The 16,488-nt window shown below is 47.3% G+C and overlaps 1 protein-coding gene across 3 annotated transcripts in view; it reads left to right on the forward strand.

Moving 5' to 3' along the window:
* DNAH9 (dynein axonemal heavy chain 9) overlaps positions 1 to 16,488 on the forward strand; it is a 285,514-nt gene that overhangs the window by 8,631 nt on the left and 260,395 nt on the right. For all 3 annotated transcript variants that reach the window (XM_027974876.2, XM_060394831.1, XM_042255676.2), the window contains exons 2-6: positions 1,055 to 1,251; positions 3,342 to 3,500; positions 4,548 to 4,678; positions 10,460 to 10,671; positions 11,746 to 11,979. In XM_027974876.2, coding sequence (XP_027830677.2) covers positions 1,055 to 1,251; positions 3,342 to 3,500; positions 4,548 to 4,678; positions 10,460 to 10,671; positions 11,746 to 11,979 — 933 coding nt within the window. The remainder of the gene's footprint in view (positions 1 to 1,054; positions 1,252 to 3,341; positions 3,501 to 4,547; positions 4,679 to 10,459; positions 10,672 to 11,745; positions 11,980 to 16,488) is intronic.

Here is a 16,488-nt window from a genome sequence, read left to right on the forward strand (position 1 = left end):
TCAGGAAAATCCCCTGGAGAAGGGAAAGGCTACCCACTCCAGTATTGTTGGACTTCCCTTGTGGTTCAGCTGGTAAAGAAACCGCCTGCAATGCAGGAGACCCTGGTTCCATTCCTGGGTCAGGAAAATCCCCTGGAGAAGGGAAAGCCTACCCACTCCAGTATTGTTGGGGCTTCCCTTGTGGCTCAGCTGGTAAAGAAACCGCCTGCAATGCAGGAGACCTGGGTTGGGAAGATCTCCTAGAGAAGGGAAAGGCTACCCACTCCAATATTCTGGCCTAAAGAGTTGCATGGACTGTATAGTTCATGGGGTTGAAAAAAGTCAGGCACGACTGAGCAACTTTCACTTCATAACTGATTAACTGCTGAAGCTGAAGTTCCAATATTCTGACCACCTGATGTGAAGAGCCATCTCATTGGAAAAGACCTAGATGCTGGGAAGGATTGAAGGAAAAAGGAGAAGAGGGCGGCAGAGGATGAGATGGTTGGATGGCATCACTGACTCGATGGGTGTGAATCTGACCTAACTCCGAGAGCTAGCGAAGGACTGATTAACAATATCAGTTAAAACTGATCGTTTCAGGTGGATGGCGAAGGGACTCAGCCATACATCTACATGTATCCATTCTCCCTCCAGCTCCCCTCCCATCCAGGCTGCCATGTAACACTGAGCAGCGTTCCCTGTGCTACACAGTAGGTCCTTGTCCGTGGTTATTGTTTAGTTGCTAAGTTGTGTCCAACTCTTTTGGCCCCATGGACTGTAGCCTGCCAGTCTCCTCTATACATAGGATTTCCCAGGCAAGAATACTGTAGTGAGTTGCCATTTCCTTCTCCAGGGGATCTTCCTGATGCAGGGATCAAACCTGTATTCTTTACCACTTGGCAGGCAGATTCTTTACCACTGAGCCACCTGGGAAGCCCCCTTGTTGATTATCCCTTCTAAATATAGGAGTATGTACACATTGATTCCAAACTGCCCAACTTCCCCCCAGAATAGTCTTTCTTTAGGGTTTCAGAAGTTGCCCACCTTTGTTTCCTGTGCACATCTGTTCCAGGTTGTCATCCCTGTCCTGGCCAATGAGAAGAACCACCTAGACTGGCCCCACGTGGTTTGTCAAGATGTCCAGCGGCATGCCTACAGCCTCCAGGGTGACCTTCTGGTTCTCCTTGAGCAAGCGAAGGGAAAAACCCTGCTGCCCCTTCCAGTCGGCTCAGAAAACATGGGCTCTGAGGGTTCTGAAATCGAGGCCGCGTAAGTACCGCCAGGCTGGCCATATGGGCCTTGGAGATAGAGGAGATGCCGGTTTATCTGAATGTTTTCTCTACGACTTTTCTGTCCCTGACTCTGTCTCCTTCTTCTGCACCCGGCCCACTGTTGGCCAGCATCCTCGGACTGTGTGTTCCGTGCTGATTACCACCCTCACCCCAGTACCCCCATCCAAGTCTCTCAAGGCTATCACAGCAACATGGCCTTCTTTCCACTCAGAACTATCTGAGGACTGAGAGCAGCCACACTGATTCCAGCATTTCCCTTATCATCACAGCATTCCCAGTGTGTCATCATTGGCAGAGACCCAGGTCCAGTCTGGGAGACAGCACGCCTCTTCCCAGCATTTACTCAGCACATCATGTCGCTGTCCAGACCCTCTACCAGCAGCAGCTGGAGAGTGTTTTCAGGTCCTGGGGACTTTTTTTTTTCCCCAAGTAGAAACAAATCAGCTTTGTTGAAGCTTGAGGTCGTTGCCTTCTGTGACTGGAGAGGCATTAAACCCTATGGCTCTTCTCGTTATAGGAGTGATACCCACTGTCAGCTTCCACTTACCATTCCAGCCCTGAGCAATCTTTGCTTCTGTCCTGTGGGGATTTTTTTCTTTTTCTTTAGAGTCAGGCTATGTACCTAAAATAATATGTATATTTTTAAATTGTCTTCTAGTAAGCATTCTATATGTTTGTGGCAACAGTCCACTTTCCGTCATGAGTTCAGTCTGCCACATTGCTGGGACTTTCCAAACGTATTGTCTATTCAGGGCCCATGATTTGATCTGCAGAATGAGTCTTGCATGGGATAGGAATATACTTTACAGTGAGTTTTTTCACATTGGAAGTAATTTGCTATGTATATAATTTGAAGCAATCCCAGTTAACTGGAAAACTTATCATGGCTTCATAAAAATATACAATTTTAAAAATAAATACCTTCAAACGACCCTTCTTCTGTTCCTTTTCTCTTTGAATATAACAACATTCAGTGTGAATGTATAATCGTTGTGGTTTGTCTCCCTTTGTTCAAAATTTGATAATTTCCCAAGAGGTTGGATCATATTACTGGGAGGTGAGTATCTTCTGCCTTTAATATCATCCACAATCACTTGTGCCATATCATTGCTCAGCAAATATGAACTTAATTAAATGAAGCGAAGGTGGGTTTCTGGCATGAAAAATGCAAAAGACGGATTCTTTCTCACCTGTGTCCTGTGTTCTCGGCATGCCTGTGTGTGTGCTAAGTCACTTCAGTAGTGTCCAGCTCTTTGCGACGCCATGGACTGTAGTCCTCTAGGCTCCTCTGTCCATGGGAGTCTCCAGGCAAGAACAGCGGAGTGGGGTTGCTGTGCCCTCCTCCAGGGGATCTTCCCCACCCAGGGACTGAACCCCTGTCTCTTACATCTGCATTGGCGGTGCATCTTTACCACTAGTGCCATGAACAACTGTCAGTTCAGACTGTATGAAAAGGCAACCAGAATGTATTTTTGATTTTTAATCCTTTCCAAACATCCCTAGTTAGTTTATTTAAAAGATGTGTGAGGGAGAACACACGGGAATTCCATTCTTCACTGGAGAAGTGAGGACAAAGAATTGTAATGTTCGGACATCTGACAAGTTGCCTGATGGAGGAAGAAGTAACCTGTTTCTTCTTGCTGAGTCAGTCAACTGAGATCAGATGAGGGACTGGCAGGGAGATGAACCTGGCCCTGGGTAGAGACAAACTCTTTCCCAAGGACAGTTGATCTTGCCAAAGAATGCACTGCCTCATCAAGCAGGGAGCTGGCTGGCATTGGTGGGATTCAAGTAAGGGTTGGGGCTTCCCTGGAGGCTCAGATGGTAAAGAACCGCCTGCGGTATGAGAGACCGGCATTAGTCCCTGGGTCCCGAAGATCCTATAGAGAAGGGAATGGCTACCCAATCCAATATTCTTGCCTGGAGAATTCCACGGACAGAGGAGCCTGGTGAGGAACAGGACCCCCTGTCCATGGGGTCACAAAGGGTCGAACACGACTGAAGTGACGTAGCACACAGAGTTAAGCTCTTCCCTGCATCCCAGGAGACTTGTTGTCTCTTTTGCAGCTTGGATTCTACGGACAAGTCCGTCGTCTACGCCATTGAGTCTGCAGTGATCCAGTGGAGCCACCAAATCCAGCTGGTGCTCAAGAGAGAGTCTTCGCAGTCACTCCTCCAGGGGGAAAACCCTACCCCAAAGGTGGAGCTGGAGTTCTGGAGGACCAGGTGGGCACAGACTGGGACCGTGGGAGCAGATGCCTTATAGTGGAAATGGGCTGGGAGAGGTGGCTACTGAGTGCGGTCCCATCCCCAGGCGTCTCTCATCAGCCCTAGAGCCAACAGGTTAGTGTCATTTGGGTCAAGGCAGCTCCTCTGTGTACTGGGAGGTGACACTTTTGCCAAGGTTCAATGGTCACGCCTCGTTTCTTAAGCTGCAGTCAGTGTATCTTCTGACGTTTCTTCAAAGGCACTTTCAGCCACATGTAAAGTTAATGAACTCGCTTACACATTTTCTTCTACTTGTCTGCTCCCTCTCCTTGGGCAGTCAGTATGCACACTTTTTCTTTTTTTTTGTAGGATTTAGAGAAAGAGGGGTTTTGGCAGTACACCGCTGAACACTGTCTCTTAGATTCCAGGCGGTCCCTCCTAAGGGCTGAAAGTCCATCACCCATGGTGTCCCAGCCCCACAGGTTCCAGAAAGACCTGATTATCCCCACTTTCGTCCCCATTTCCCTGCTCCTATTTATCCCTGTGCTGATTAATCTTCTCAAAAGGAGACAGAGAGACTGATGTGTGAGGGAGGACTGCCCTGTCCTTGCAGGTCACGTGACCAGGGATACCAGTAGGGCTCCAGCCCCGTTTGCATCCCATGCCAAGATGCTCCATCCTCTTGTCTGGTTTCCTGACCACTCTGCTGACCTACTGTGGGGCCCTTCTCCAGCAGCCTTGCTCTGACAACACTTCTTTCACCCCACCCAAAACCTCACTGTGAGAGCTAATGACCTCCAGCTGCTGAGCGTCTGAGCTACCAGATGGTCAGCAGTGTTCCCTGCTGTTACCTCCTCCAGCTGCTCCTTTGAACCTGTGTCCAGACTGAGGCTCTTGCCCTTGCTATTCTGGGAACAGAGGCCCCGGCTCTTTGGACTAGAGCATGGCCTCTGCGGAAGCACCCTGAGGCAGACCTCCTCTCTCCGTCTATCTGAAGGCCAGTCATAGCGGCATGACTGTGTTCCCTGACGTTGTTCTGGACTGACGCTTCTCCTGGTGTTGCAGGTGCGAAGATCTGGAATACATTTATAATCAGCTGAGAATGATAAAGAGGAGGGGCATGGTGGGACTTCTGGACAAGCTTCAGAGCAGCTACCTTCCGGCTTTCCAAGCCATGTTCCGAGACATTGGAGCAGGTGAGGATCCAGAAGTATTTTCATACACACACTCAACTTTGTTATTTAGTGCCGGATTATCTTCCTCTCTGATTTCAGCAGCTTTCAGTCCTCGCAGCCCTCCGACCTGAGATGGTTTAGCACATCGGCAAGAATACCAAACCTAGAAGCAGGAAAGTAGCCACCCTGTGCTCTATTTGCATTTCCAGAGCTTTGAGACCCTGGCAGAGTCACCTAACCTCTCTGAGCTTTTGTGTGTAATGCATACGCTTGCCGCCTGCTTCCCTGGGCTGCTGGGAGAGGATGTAAGTGTGAGTTCTTTGCTGACTATAAATCATAATCCCTCACCTCTGGAATTCAAGTCCTTCCACCTCCAGCTTCTTGGAAAGTCTCTGTTCCATTTCTACCTCCATCCTGCTTTTTCTGTTCCTACTTGTGTCAGATGGGACTGCAGTTTCCTGGTCGTCTGAGCTCCAGACAAGATCGGCCCTTGTCAAAACTGCAAATCCAGCAGAGTCTATACTTAGAAGTAGGTAAATCCTTTCAGGGCTCCCTCTCCCCTCATCAGTGCACTTCGCTTCTTTCTCCTCTCAAACCTCCTCCCGGCTCTTGGGTATTCTAGGTTGAAATAAGCTTCTAAAGATGTTTGCAATCTCATGTTATTTAAGGTTATTCTCCGGAGAAGGCACTGGCACCCCACTCCAGTACTCTTGCCTGGAAACTCCCATGGATGGAGGAGCCTGGTAGGCTGCAGTTCATGGGGTCACTAAGAGTCAGACACGACTGAGCGACTTCACTTTCACTTTTCACTTTCATGCTTTGGAGAAGGAACTGGCAACCCACTCCAGTGTTCTTGCCTGGAGAATCCCAGGGACGGGGGAGCCTGGTGGGCTGCCGTCTATGGGGTCGCACAGAGTTGGACACGACTGAAGCGACTTAGCAGCAGCAGCAGCAAGATTAATTTCAGCAGTGATTCTCAAATGCTTTTTCTCTATTAGAGCTCTTTCTTTAAATGCAATCTCCTGTGTCAGTCCAGAATGTAAAACTTGCCAAGGTGTATTTGCTGTGCTAAAGAGGGAGTGTCCTGTGTCCAGAGCCCATTGGTGGATCCCTGTCTCACCTTCTCTTCCTTATGGTGTGGGGTTTGGAAACCAGGCAGATGAAGGAATAAAAGTACCAGTTGTGGAGTTTCTGACTTGTGCTTTATAACGGAGAATAGCTGGCTTAAGAAGCTGGTCTCTGAGGTCCTTCTGGACCCTAATTTCTCATACCAGAGGCCCTCTGCCAGCACCTAGAGCTGGCTTGGAATGGGGTTCCTACTGGGGCCCCAGTTTATTTCTTCTCTGAGAGGTTTTGTGTCTCAGAGCAATCAAATGTTGTTCCTAATTTATACTCCAATTCAAATGAGGTAGTGTCCCCAGAAGTGATCTGTGTACCACTGTTAGTATGAGAGATAGTTGGGGTAGATGTCTGGGCAGGTGTATTTTATTTTTTTCTGTTTTAAATTTAATTTAATTAATTTATTTTTTAAATTGGGAAGATAATTTCTTTACAGCTTTGTGTTGTGTAGTCACTTCAGTCGTGTCCGACTCTGTGTGACCCCATAGACGGCAGCCCACCAGGCTCCCCCGTCCCTGGGATTCTCCAGGCAAGAACACTGGAGTGGGTTGCCATTTCCTAACTAACAACTAACTCTGTTGTGCTAGTTTCTGCTGTACGACATGCATCAGCTGTGTGTATACATACATCTCCTCCCTCTTGAGCCGCCCTCCTCTCCTCCTCCCCATCACACCCCTCTGGGTCATCACACAGCACCCAGCCGGGCTCCCTGTGCTAGGCTGCAGCTTCCCACTAGCCAGCTGTTTACACACGGCAGGGGATGTATGCCAGTGCTACTCTCAGTTCATCCCACCTTCTCCCTCCCCTACTGTGTCCACTCTCTATATCTGCATCTGTATTTCCTGCCCTGCAAATAGGTTCATCAATACCATTTTTCTAGATTCCATTATATATACGTTAATACATATTTTTCTTTTTCTGACTTACTTCATTCTGTATGACAAACTCTAGGTTCATCCATATTTTAAAATATGCAAAAGGGTAACTCCTTTTTTTGGCATGTGATACAAGTTTTCCGTTTGTGGTTTTATGGAGATTTAATGGTTTCATTTTATATGATTTTATTTAGGTTAAAATTAGAGTCAAATTAGGGAAAGGTATGAAGTAATACTACAGGTTGTAGGCAGTCATGACAGATATCATAAAGAGGGTATGCCAAGGATGGAAATTTGAGGCTCTGGAATAAAACATATAATAAAAGCATATTTATGAGTTTATTATTTAGAGCCCCAAGTATATTTTTCACATTAAAAGATTAATAGAATACAATCATTCACATTGATTAACAGTAATAAAAGATTTGGTTCCCCAGAGCCGCCTTCTAAATTTTTTTTTGCAAAAGAATATATTATGGTGATGAAAAAGAAATTAGAAAAAAAAAGACAATATCATCATAATTGTCTCAGAGAAATACCACTGTAAAAATAAAAATCCTTGAAATATATAACTCAATCCAAATAATGGAATAAGAGGAATTTTGATCATAGTTGCCAGGTAGAGACTTGGTCAGAAATTTTGTTGGGATCTTCAGAGAATAAAAATATTTTAGCTGGTACCTGATTTTCCTCATTTCTAATTTAACTGCAGAGTTTTTGTCCTTATTCTGCAGATAGCATGTGCTTTGCACAGACATACTGTATGTCATGATCAGGGTAGTTCTTTGGCTCACAGATGGACAGAAGAGAAGGGGAGGAAAAGATATAGTCCTGGATTGGTGGACACATGGGGAGTAAAGAGGGAGGTTTAATGAACATAGAAAAATGTGTGTGAACAAGATTTTCTGAAATGCAATTGATTGGGCAACAAAGAACCTTGGGAACAGTAAGGGTATCTTGGAAAGGAAAAGACCAGGGGAGTAAAGACCAAGTAGGGAGTTCCTGCCTCTGGCCGCTAGGAGGCAGGGTTGGCACAGTGCAGCCCAGTTGCCAGTCCAGGATACTTGTGGGTAGAAGCTTGTGGAGAAAAGGGCTTCCCAGGTGGTACTAGTGGTAAAGAACCTGCTTACCAATGCAGAGACATAAGAGACATGGGTTCTATCCCTGGGTCAGGAAGATCCCCTAGAGAAGGGCATGGCAACCTACTGCAGTATTGCCTGGAGAATCCCATGGGCAAAAGAGCCTGGTGTGCTCTGGTCCACGGGCTTGCAAAGAGTTGGACACGACTGAAGCTACTTAGTATGTGTATGTGGGGAGAGAAGTAAAGTTCAGAGGTTTTCTGGAGCTGCCGTGGAACTGGCTCTCAGGTTCCCATGAGAGCCCATTGCATGCAACCCTTGTCAACACCCACTCCCCAGCACTCAGTGACATCAAGTTAGTAGCTTGAGATCAGACGTGGTGGGAAGCTTAGGAGTATTTACATCCCAGAAATTGGCAAATGCTAAAGGCTTTTGGGATCAAGGCTTTTGTCCCAGAAGAGCTTGTGGTTAAAGATTTACCAGCAAACCACACATACTTCTGTGCAGCTGGGGTTTATATTTGAATCTGTTTTGTTTGTCTTTTTTTGGCCACATTGCCCGGCCTGTGGGATTTTAGTTACCCAACCAGGGATCAAGCCCAGGCACTGTGCAGTGGGAACACGGAGTCCTAACCACTAGGCCACCAGGCTATTCCCTATATTTGCATTTTTTAAAAGCTGTTAGCCTAACTCTGTGTCTTTCTTCATCTGCCTTGTGAGCCAGGGTGACTGCACCTGGAGTGGATGAGCCAGCCCTCAAGTGTTGAGCTCTTGAAAATCAGGGGAGTGCGTATTTGTATGATTAAAGGAGATTTTTCTTATTAAAAAGTACACCATGAAAAGGAAGCTCCCGTGGTGTGATGCTGTCAGCTTCTCTTCCCTCAAGGCACAGATGAAAGCCTGAGCATGTGCTCGTTGGAGTGACTGTTGGATTCTGACACCCCCCACCCTACAGTGGTTCTGATGCTTCCAGCAAACCCTCCCATTTAGGAACTGCTGTTCTAATTGATTTACCATGACATCTGTCTTTTAAAAATTGGGTTCACATAGTCCTTCCCACAACTCCATTTGGGGCATAAAGCTTGATATACATCCCAAACTTTGATGTACACACCCCAAACTCCCATGTGTAGTGAGCCCCATAACCATCAAGCCAGGGGTTCATTGTAATAAACTTGGGTATAATCCTGCTTTTGCTCAGCTGGGCAGGGCTGCCTAATTAACTGGTGGACTCAAGACAGCTTATCTAGGTCCTTTTTTTTTTTAATTTTCAACAATTTTTATCAGATGGTACAGTGGTTTTATTTATTTATCTATTTATTGGGCTTCTCCGCTAGCTCAAGTGGTAAGGAATCCACGCCAATGCAGGAGATGCAGGTTCTATCCCTGGGTCAGGAAGATAGATCCCCTGGAGGAGGAAATGACAACCCACTCCAGTATTCTTCCTTGGAGAATCTCATGGACAGAGGAGCCTGAAGGGCTACAGTTCTTGTGGAGTCCTGCAGAGTCAGACGCAACTGAGCATGCAACAAACTACAAAAAATTAGAAAAAGAAATTTATTTGTTATTTTTTGGCTGTACCATGCAGCATGCAGGATCATAGTTCCCTGACCAGGGATTGAACCCATGCCCCCTTCATCAAAAGTCCGTTGGTCACTGGACAACCAGAGAAGTTCCTAGGCCCTAATTCCTTTGCTTACAAAGTGGAAATAATGAAGCTACCTCACCTGATTTTTCTATGAATTTTTCTATGAGTTGGATGGTGTTTGGTATATTGAAACTGTTTACTAAACAGTATATATATTTTGAGTTTCTTTTAGGATGAATACAGAGCTTCATCCACATAAAATAACCCAAGACCATCTGCTGTCACAAGACAGTGCCGGGTTACCTGCCCAGGAAAGAATCAGCCTTCCTAAACACCCGTTCCTGGGCCTTTGCATCCCCTCTAAGTGGCTCTGCAGAATTAGCACCCAGAGCTACGGTTTTCCTCCTTTCCCATCTTGGCCACCACAGGACAGCAGATGGAAAATGCTCTCTTTCCTCAGCTTTATTCAATGGAAATGGCAGGAGGTTTTCCTGGCTTTGAAGACCAGCAGAGCCTTGCCATAATCAGCCTGAGCCATTTCTCCATTCCCTGTGACTTGTCCTCCGTAAGAGCTCAATGAGATTCTTTATTGACAAATATTTATTAGAGATGTGATCATGCACGCAACACCTCCTTTTGTCCAAGCACCAAGCTAGCCCTCTTGCTGCCTTCACAAGAACCCTTTACATGAGTGACTGTTCAGCCTGTTGTTGAGATTCAGACAGGATAGTCATGCCTGAGGTCACACATCTGATGTATCGGCATTTGAAGGCAGATCTTTCTGACTCTTCAAACCCGTCCTCTGTCATCCATCCCATATTACTTCAGAGGTAATACCAGCAAACAGACACCGAGCATTTTCTACACACAGCACCAGAGGGCATGGGCTTGGGAGGGCCAGGAGGCCGTCCAGATACAAGAATTCTGTAAGAGAGGCTCCTCAGACCCCTCTCCCAGCTGCCCAGGGCTCTTCCGATTTCAGTGTTTCCTCGCCAGAGCTAGCCAGCTCTCTCTGCTCCCTCAGCCCAGGACGAGATCACAACCCTTGTTTTCTGATCCTTCATGCCCAGGCCCCAGAGCTCTGCTCGGCGGGTGTGAGCCTCAAGTTGGTACTGTGATGGGTTGTCTCCCCTTCCTTCCAGCTCTGATGGAGGCGCGGGACATCTACACCCACCTGACGCCACTGCGCCGTCACCTAGAGGACCTCGAGAGCCTGGAGTTCCCTTACGTGAAGCCCCGGCTGCGGCCCCTGCTGCACGTGGTCTGCCTGATCTGGGCCACGTGTGAGTCTTACCGCTGCCCCGGGAGGCTCACGGTGCTGCTGCAGGAGATCTGCAACCTTCTGGTCCAGCAGGTGGGCGCCCAGCAGTCCCCAGCCTTACCCCGGGGGCTGGGTGGTCCAAGTCTCAAAAAGAGTAGAGTGTGCATCTTTTTTTTCAGAGCGGTAATGAGGGCCCACAGGGTTCTCCTCTGGTGGCTCAGATGGTAAAGAATCTACCTGCAGTGCAGGAGACCCTGGATCTGGAAGATCCCCTGGAGAAGGGCATAGCTGCCCACTCCAGTATTGTTGCCTGGAGAATTCCGTGGACAGAGGAACCTGGCAGACTACAGTCCATGGGGTTGCAAAGAGTCGGACACATTCTCAAACTTGAATTGCTTTATCATCATATCCAGTAACTCCCAAAACTGTTCTCAGTCCTGCTGGGGTACTTTGGAGGACCTGGGTTTGGGCACAGGGCAGAGATGGTGAATTTCAACCTCCTTAAGGATCTTTATATATATATAAATGATTTTGTTTATATATTTATCTGGCAGCACTGGGTCTTGGCTGCTGCATTCAGGCTTTCTTCTCTCCTTGCAGCAAGGAGGGGCTACCCTCTTGTTGCAGTGCCCGGGCTTCTCATTGTGGTGACTTCTCTTGCTGTGGAGCATAGGCTCTAGGGCACACAGCTTCTATAGTTGCGGCTCCTGGGCTCTACAGCACAGGCTCAATAGTTGGGATGCACTGGCTTAGTTGCTTCTCACCATGTGGCATCTTTGCGGATCAGGGATGGAACCCGTGTTTCCTGCATTGCCAGGTGGATTCTTACCATCTCAGCCACTAGGGGAGCCCAGAAAGCCAGTGAGTCACAACAAAAACCTGGAAAGGATACCTGTCCAGCCCCAGGGGTCCCAAGAGAAGTCTCACTGTGTTTCCTTGGCTCTGACTGGTCACTCGCCATCCCTGAGCCAGTCACTGACCGTGGCTGGAACCCAGGTCCCGATCCCTCTGTGGGACTAAAGAATGGGGTCTGGATGTTTCCTGTATTAGGCTTCTGGTAAGTTTTGCATGGGCAGTTGCTAAGTGAAGAGCTGTAGGCTGGGCAGAGTTGAGGGCCATCCTGCACCTGCAGCCAGGCTTAGTGCCACTCACCTGTCTGCCCTCCAGGCCTCTATTTATCTCTGCCCAGAAGACCTCCTGAGAAGTGAGGTGGAAGAAAGTCAGAGGAAACTGCATGTGGTCGTGGACACCCTGAGCTGCTTCAAGCAGCTGTTTCAGGACAGGAGGGAGAATCTCCATTCTTACTTCAAAGAGAACCAGGAAGTCCGCGAGTGGGATTTCCAGTCCTCCTTGGTCTTTGTGCGATTGGATGGCTTCCTAGGGCGACTGGGCGTGGTGCAGGTGAGTGTTCTCCTCCCGTCAGGCCCCCGGCTCCTTGCAGGAGTGAGCAACCTAAGAATCCAAAAAGTAGCAGCAGTAACAAAGAATGAAATATCGTCACGTGCAGCACCATGCAGGGATCTAGAGAGTGTCATATTGAGTGAAGTAAGACAGGCAGAGAAGAAGTACCATATGATATCACTTACATGTGGAATCTAAATAAATAATACAAATAAACGTATTTACTACACAAAAACAGACTCACAGACATAGAAAACAAACATGATTGCCAAAGGGGAAAGAGAGGTGGGAAGGGATAAATTCGGAGTTTTAGGAGTAACAGATACATACCATTATATGTAAAATAGATAATCAGCAAGGACCTACTGTATAGCGCAAGGAACTATACTCAATATTCTGTAATAACATATATGGGACAAGATCTGAAAAGTATATGTGTGTGTATATAAGCTACCAGGGGTTACCTGGTGGCTCAGTTGGTAAAGAATCTGCCTGCAATGCAGGAGACCTAGGTTTGATCCCTGGGTCAGAAAAATCCCCTGGAGAAGGGAATGGCTACCACTGCAGTATTCTTGCCTGGAGAATCCCATGGACAGAGGAAGCTGGTGGGCTACAATCCATGGGTCACAAAGAATCAGATATGACTGAGCAACTAAATGACCGCTACCATATATGTGTGTATGTATATGTATGTGTATGTAGATACGTGTATGTGTGTGTGTCTATGTATGTGCATATATATCTGAGTCACTTAGCTGTACACCTGAAACTAACACAACACTGTAAATCAGCTGTACCTCAATTTTTAAAGTAAAGTGTAGTATTTAAGATTTCAAGAAAAGAAAACAATGAGGAAGAAACAAATATTTATCAAGTTAATTAATTTTTAAGAATACCCACCTTTCATGGTATGTGGAAATCCTATTTTATTCTCTAATGGAAATTAAGTTTTCTTTTATATCTAATTTTCATTACATTTTATGTATGGAGAATGCAGTAAGAGAATTACAGTATATCTGCAATTCCTGGGCTATGTCATTAGGTCAGCGCTTGGCCTTCCTTTTCTTTATTTCTCATCTGTCTCATCCTAAAGGTAGGATGACCAAATAAAAAGTAAACAAGTGAGAAACAGCAAAGCACAGAGTAAGAAGAGGTGCAAGACAACAGGGTGATCAGCCTGGCATTGGCTGGAAGAACCCATGATTCAGTAACTTAGAATAATCATCATATGATGGTAGTTCTACTAGAAGTTTAGGAAATTCTGATCATAGTCTCAGGAAGAAGTCTCAGGGAATCAGTTGACAAATTCAGTTGGGTTTCAAATTACACATAATCTCCTTCCTAGAGGTCTCATGGGAAATGGCCAGGGAGCTGACCTGGATGCAGCTGGCCATGCCCACAAAGCCACTACCTTGAACTTCTCCACTTTCCCACCATCAAGGTGACTCCAAAAACTACATGACTAGCATGAGTGCCAAGTTGCTTTAGTTGTGTCTGACTCTGTGACCCTGTGGATGGTAGCCCGCCAGGCTCCTCTGTCCGTGGGATTCTCCAGACAAGAATAGTGGAGTGGGTTGCCATTTCCTCCTCCAGGGAATCTTTCCACCCAGGGATCCAACCCGAGTCTCCTGTGTCTCCCGCATTGGCAGGTGGGTTGTTTACCGCCTGCACCACCTGGGAAGCCCAAGACTAGCACAAATCCCTGTACAAATGAAATACGACTTTTGCTCAAAGTCGTGACTTCTCCCCCAGTTGTTTAAAAGTCAATGTGAACGTTAATTTAAGGATCAAGGTAAGAAAACACGGGCCTTTCTCTTTTGACTGTTTTCCGCTTCAGGATTTAGTGTGATTACCATGTGTTTGCGTGCTTTGCAGCTCTGTATTCGCTGATGAGACTTTGCAGGGAGAGTAGTGGGTATGACAAAACAAAATATATACTTATCCTAAAATTAATTTGGGAGATGCAGGGTCAAGTTAAAGATCAGAACAATAGCCAAGGAGACTGAGGAGGAATCAGAAGCATGTTTCTATCCATGATCAGCAGAGATTTGGGGTGAAGAGAAGGGCTGTGTTGAGAGGAGGTAGTGATAATCACATGGCATAGACCATGTGATTATGAGAATTAGAGAAGATGAGATGGAATCTCTTCACTTCAGCCCCCAAAGCATAGTTCCAGCACTGCTGTGCTCTAGGCACCATGCACCAGGCTCTGAGCTGGGGCCCCGGGGGCAGGGCGGTGGCTTGGGTACAGTTTTGCATGTAAGAAGCCCATGGACCAGAAGACATGAAAAGGGCAGAGACTGATGGAGGAGATCCAGGGATGGGAAGACAACAAAATGTTGAAGCTTCACTGAGGTGTATTAAGTGCCATGATAAAAGCGAAGTGTGTGTGTGAGTCACTCTGTCATGTCCAGCTCTTTGCGACCCCATGGACTGTGGCCCACCAGGCTCCTCTGTCCATGGCATTCTCCAGGCAAGAATACTGGAGTGGGTTGCTATGCCCTCCTCCAGGGGATCTTCCTGACCCAGGAATCAAACCCAGGTCTTCTACGTTGCAAGCAGATTCTTTACCATCAGAGCTACAGGGAAGCCCGATAAAAGCAAAATTGGTGTGATATTGGGAGCAAGAAGGAGGGGTTCCTAATCCAGAGGGCCTCTGAGAAAGTGGGGGGTACAAGAGGAAATAAATTTAGAAATTGGAGTAGGAATTCTCTGGGGGAAACGAAGACTGGTGAAGGTGGAAACAGACAGAGAAAATGTATGAGCCAGAAGGCCAGACCCTAGATCTTATGAAAGATGCACCTTAAATCCTTCTCTGGGATCACGGAGAGTATAAGTAATCGATGCCTAGCTTTTTCCTAAATGCTTTGTTTTTGGCACCATTTCCACTATAGCCCTTGAGGAGCAGCCTCTCTTCTCCTCCTTCTCCATTCCATCCCTCTCCTCTCCAGCACCAACCTGTTCACTCTCTTTTAACTGGAGGTGACAGAGACTCTCTCGCTCCTGCCTGCCCCTGGCCACCGTGGGGACCAGGGCAGACAACTGCCTTCACAGTCTCCCTAGCCCCGAGGAAGGTCCTCGCAGTGGAAGCCAGGGAGCAAAGCTCAGCTTTGCAAGGCTGTTGGGCTATGGCCTGGGGCCCTGCACACACGTTAATGATGTGACTTTGTATGTAGACAGCTATCCTGAAGTTGGGCGCCTAATCTGCTGGGTTTATCCAGTAACCACAAGCAGCCCTGGCCACTAGCCTCCCCGGAGTCATTATCCTTGCAAGAGTCCACTCTCTGGCTGCCTTTTTTTTTTTTTTTTTCTAAATCAACGCACAGATGCATAAAAAGCAAAAAGCAGTTGACCCAGTTTAATTACAAGGTGAGTTGAATGTCAGCTGGTCCTGCTCCTGTTCACCTCGTAATTTTTTTTTGTCCCTGGCTCTGGTTCTTCCCTGCTCTTAGGCCAGATGCCTCCACTTCTTTCTCCACTCATTTCCCCTCTGCCTCCCTACCCCCTCCGGCCCCCTCCCCCCTCTCTCCCCGCCTCCTTCTGCCCCTTCCTCCCTCTGCCCCCTCCCCCTCCGCCCCCTCTTCCCTCTGCCCTCCTCCTCCCTCTGCCCCTCTTCTCCCTCATCCCTCTTCCCTCTGCCCCCCTCCTTGCTCTGCCCCCCTCCTCCCGCTTCCTTTTCTGTTGGTCTCCCTCCCCTTCTTTGGTTTCCTCGTTCTCTTGTTGAGTTTCTCTTAATTCTGTTCACCCTGCATTTCCCTGGTTCTGCCTTTTCCTGTGGCTGTTCCTTTCCCTCGTCCAGGCATTTCTCCCTCTTTCATCTTTCGTCTCCTAAACATTTGCTCAGATGTGCCCCCTGGCCCCTGTCTTCCCTGTCTCTTCCCCACTCAGCTCTGTGCAGCAAGACACAGGCTATCGATCGCCTCTGGGCATATTTCACATCGCCCTTTAGTTAACATTCTGTGTATCTCTGTGATTGATGCCTGCTTGAGATGGGGTTAATCTGCTTCTCTCCAGCAAGAATTAGCATGAACCCAGCCTTATTCATCCTGCCCTTCTGTATACTTTGTGGCCCCTAAAACATGGGCAGCTGCAATTAATAAATACATGAAGCCAAGTTAATAAAATGATTTCAGTGCATTTCCCTCTCTGCCTGCTCACAAGGGTGAGGTTGTTTAGGGCTGGTTTTTAATGTCCATTGTTCTATTTTCCCCTCTGATTTGCCTGGCCTTTTTTTTTTTCCTCTTTGAAACAAGAAAGTTTTATTGTGCATATGGATTTTCCCCCTCGTTTGCTATTCAGTTGCTCAGTCATGTCCGACTCTGCAAAACGGACTGCATGCAACATGCCAGGCTTCCCTGTCCTTCACCATGTCCCAGAGCTTGCTCAAACTCATGTCCATTGAGTCAGTGATGCCATCCGACCATCTCATCCCCTGTCATCCCCTTCTCCTCCTGCCTTCAGTCTCTCCCAGCATCAGGGTCTTTTCCAATGAGTCAACTCTTCGCATCT

This window comes from Ovis aries, chromosome 11, assembly GCF_016772045.2.
Source record: "Ovis aries strain OAR_USU_Benz2616 breed Rambouillet chromosome 11, ARS-UI_Ramb_v3.0, whole genome shotgun sequence".
NCBI classification, from domain to species: Eukaryota; Metazoa; Chordata; class Mammalia; order Artiodactyla; family Bovidae; genus Ovis; species Ovis aries.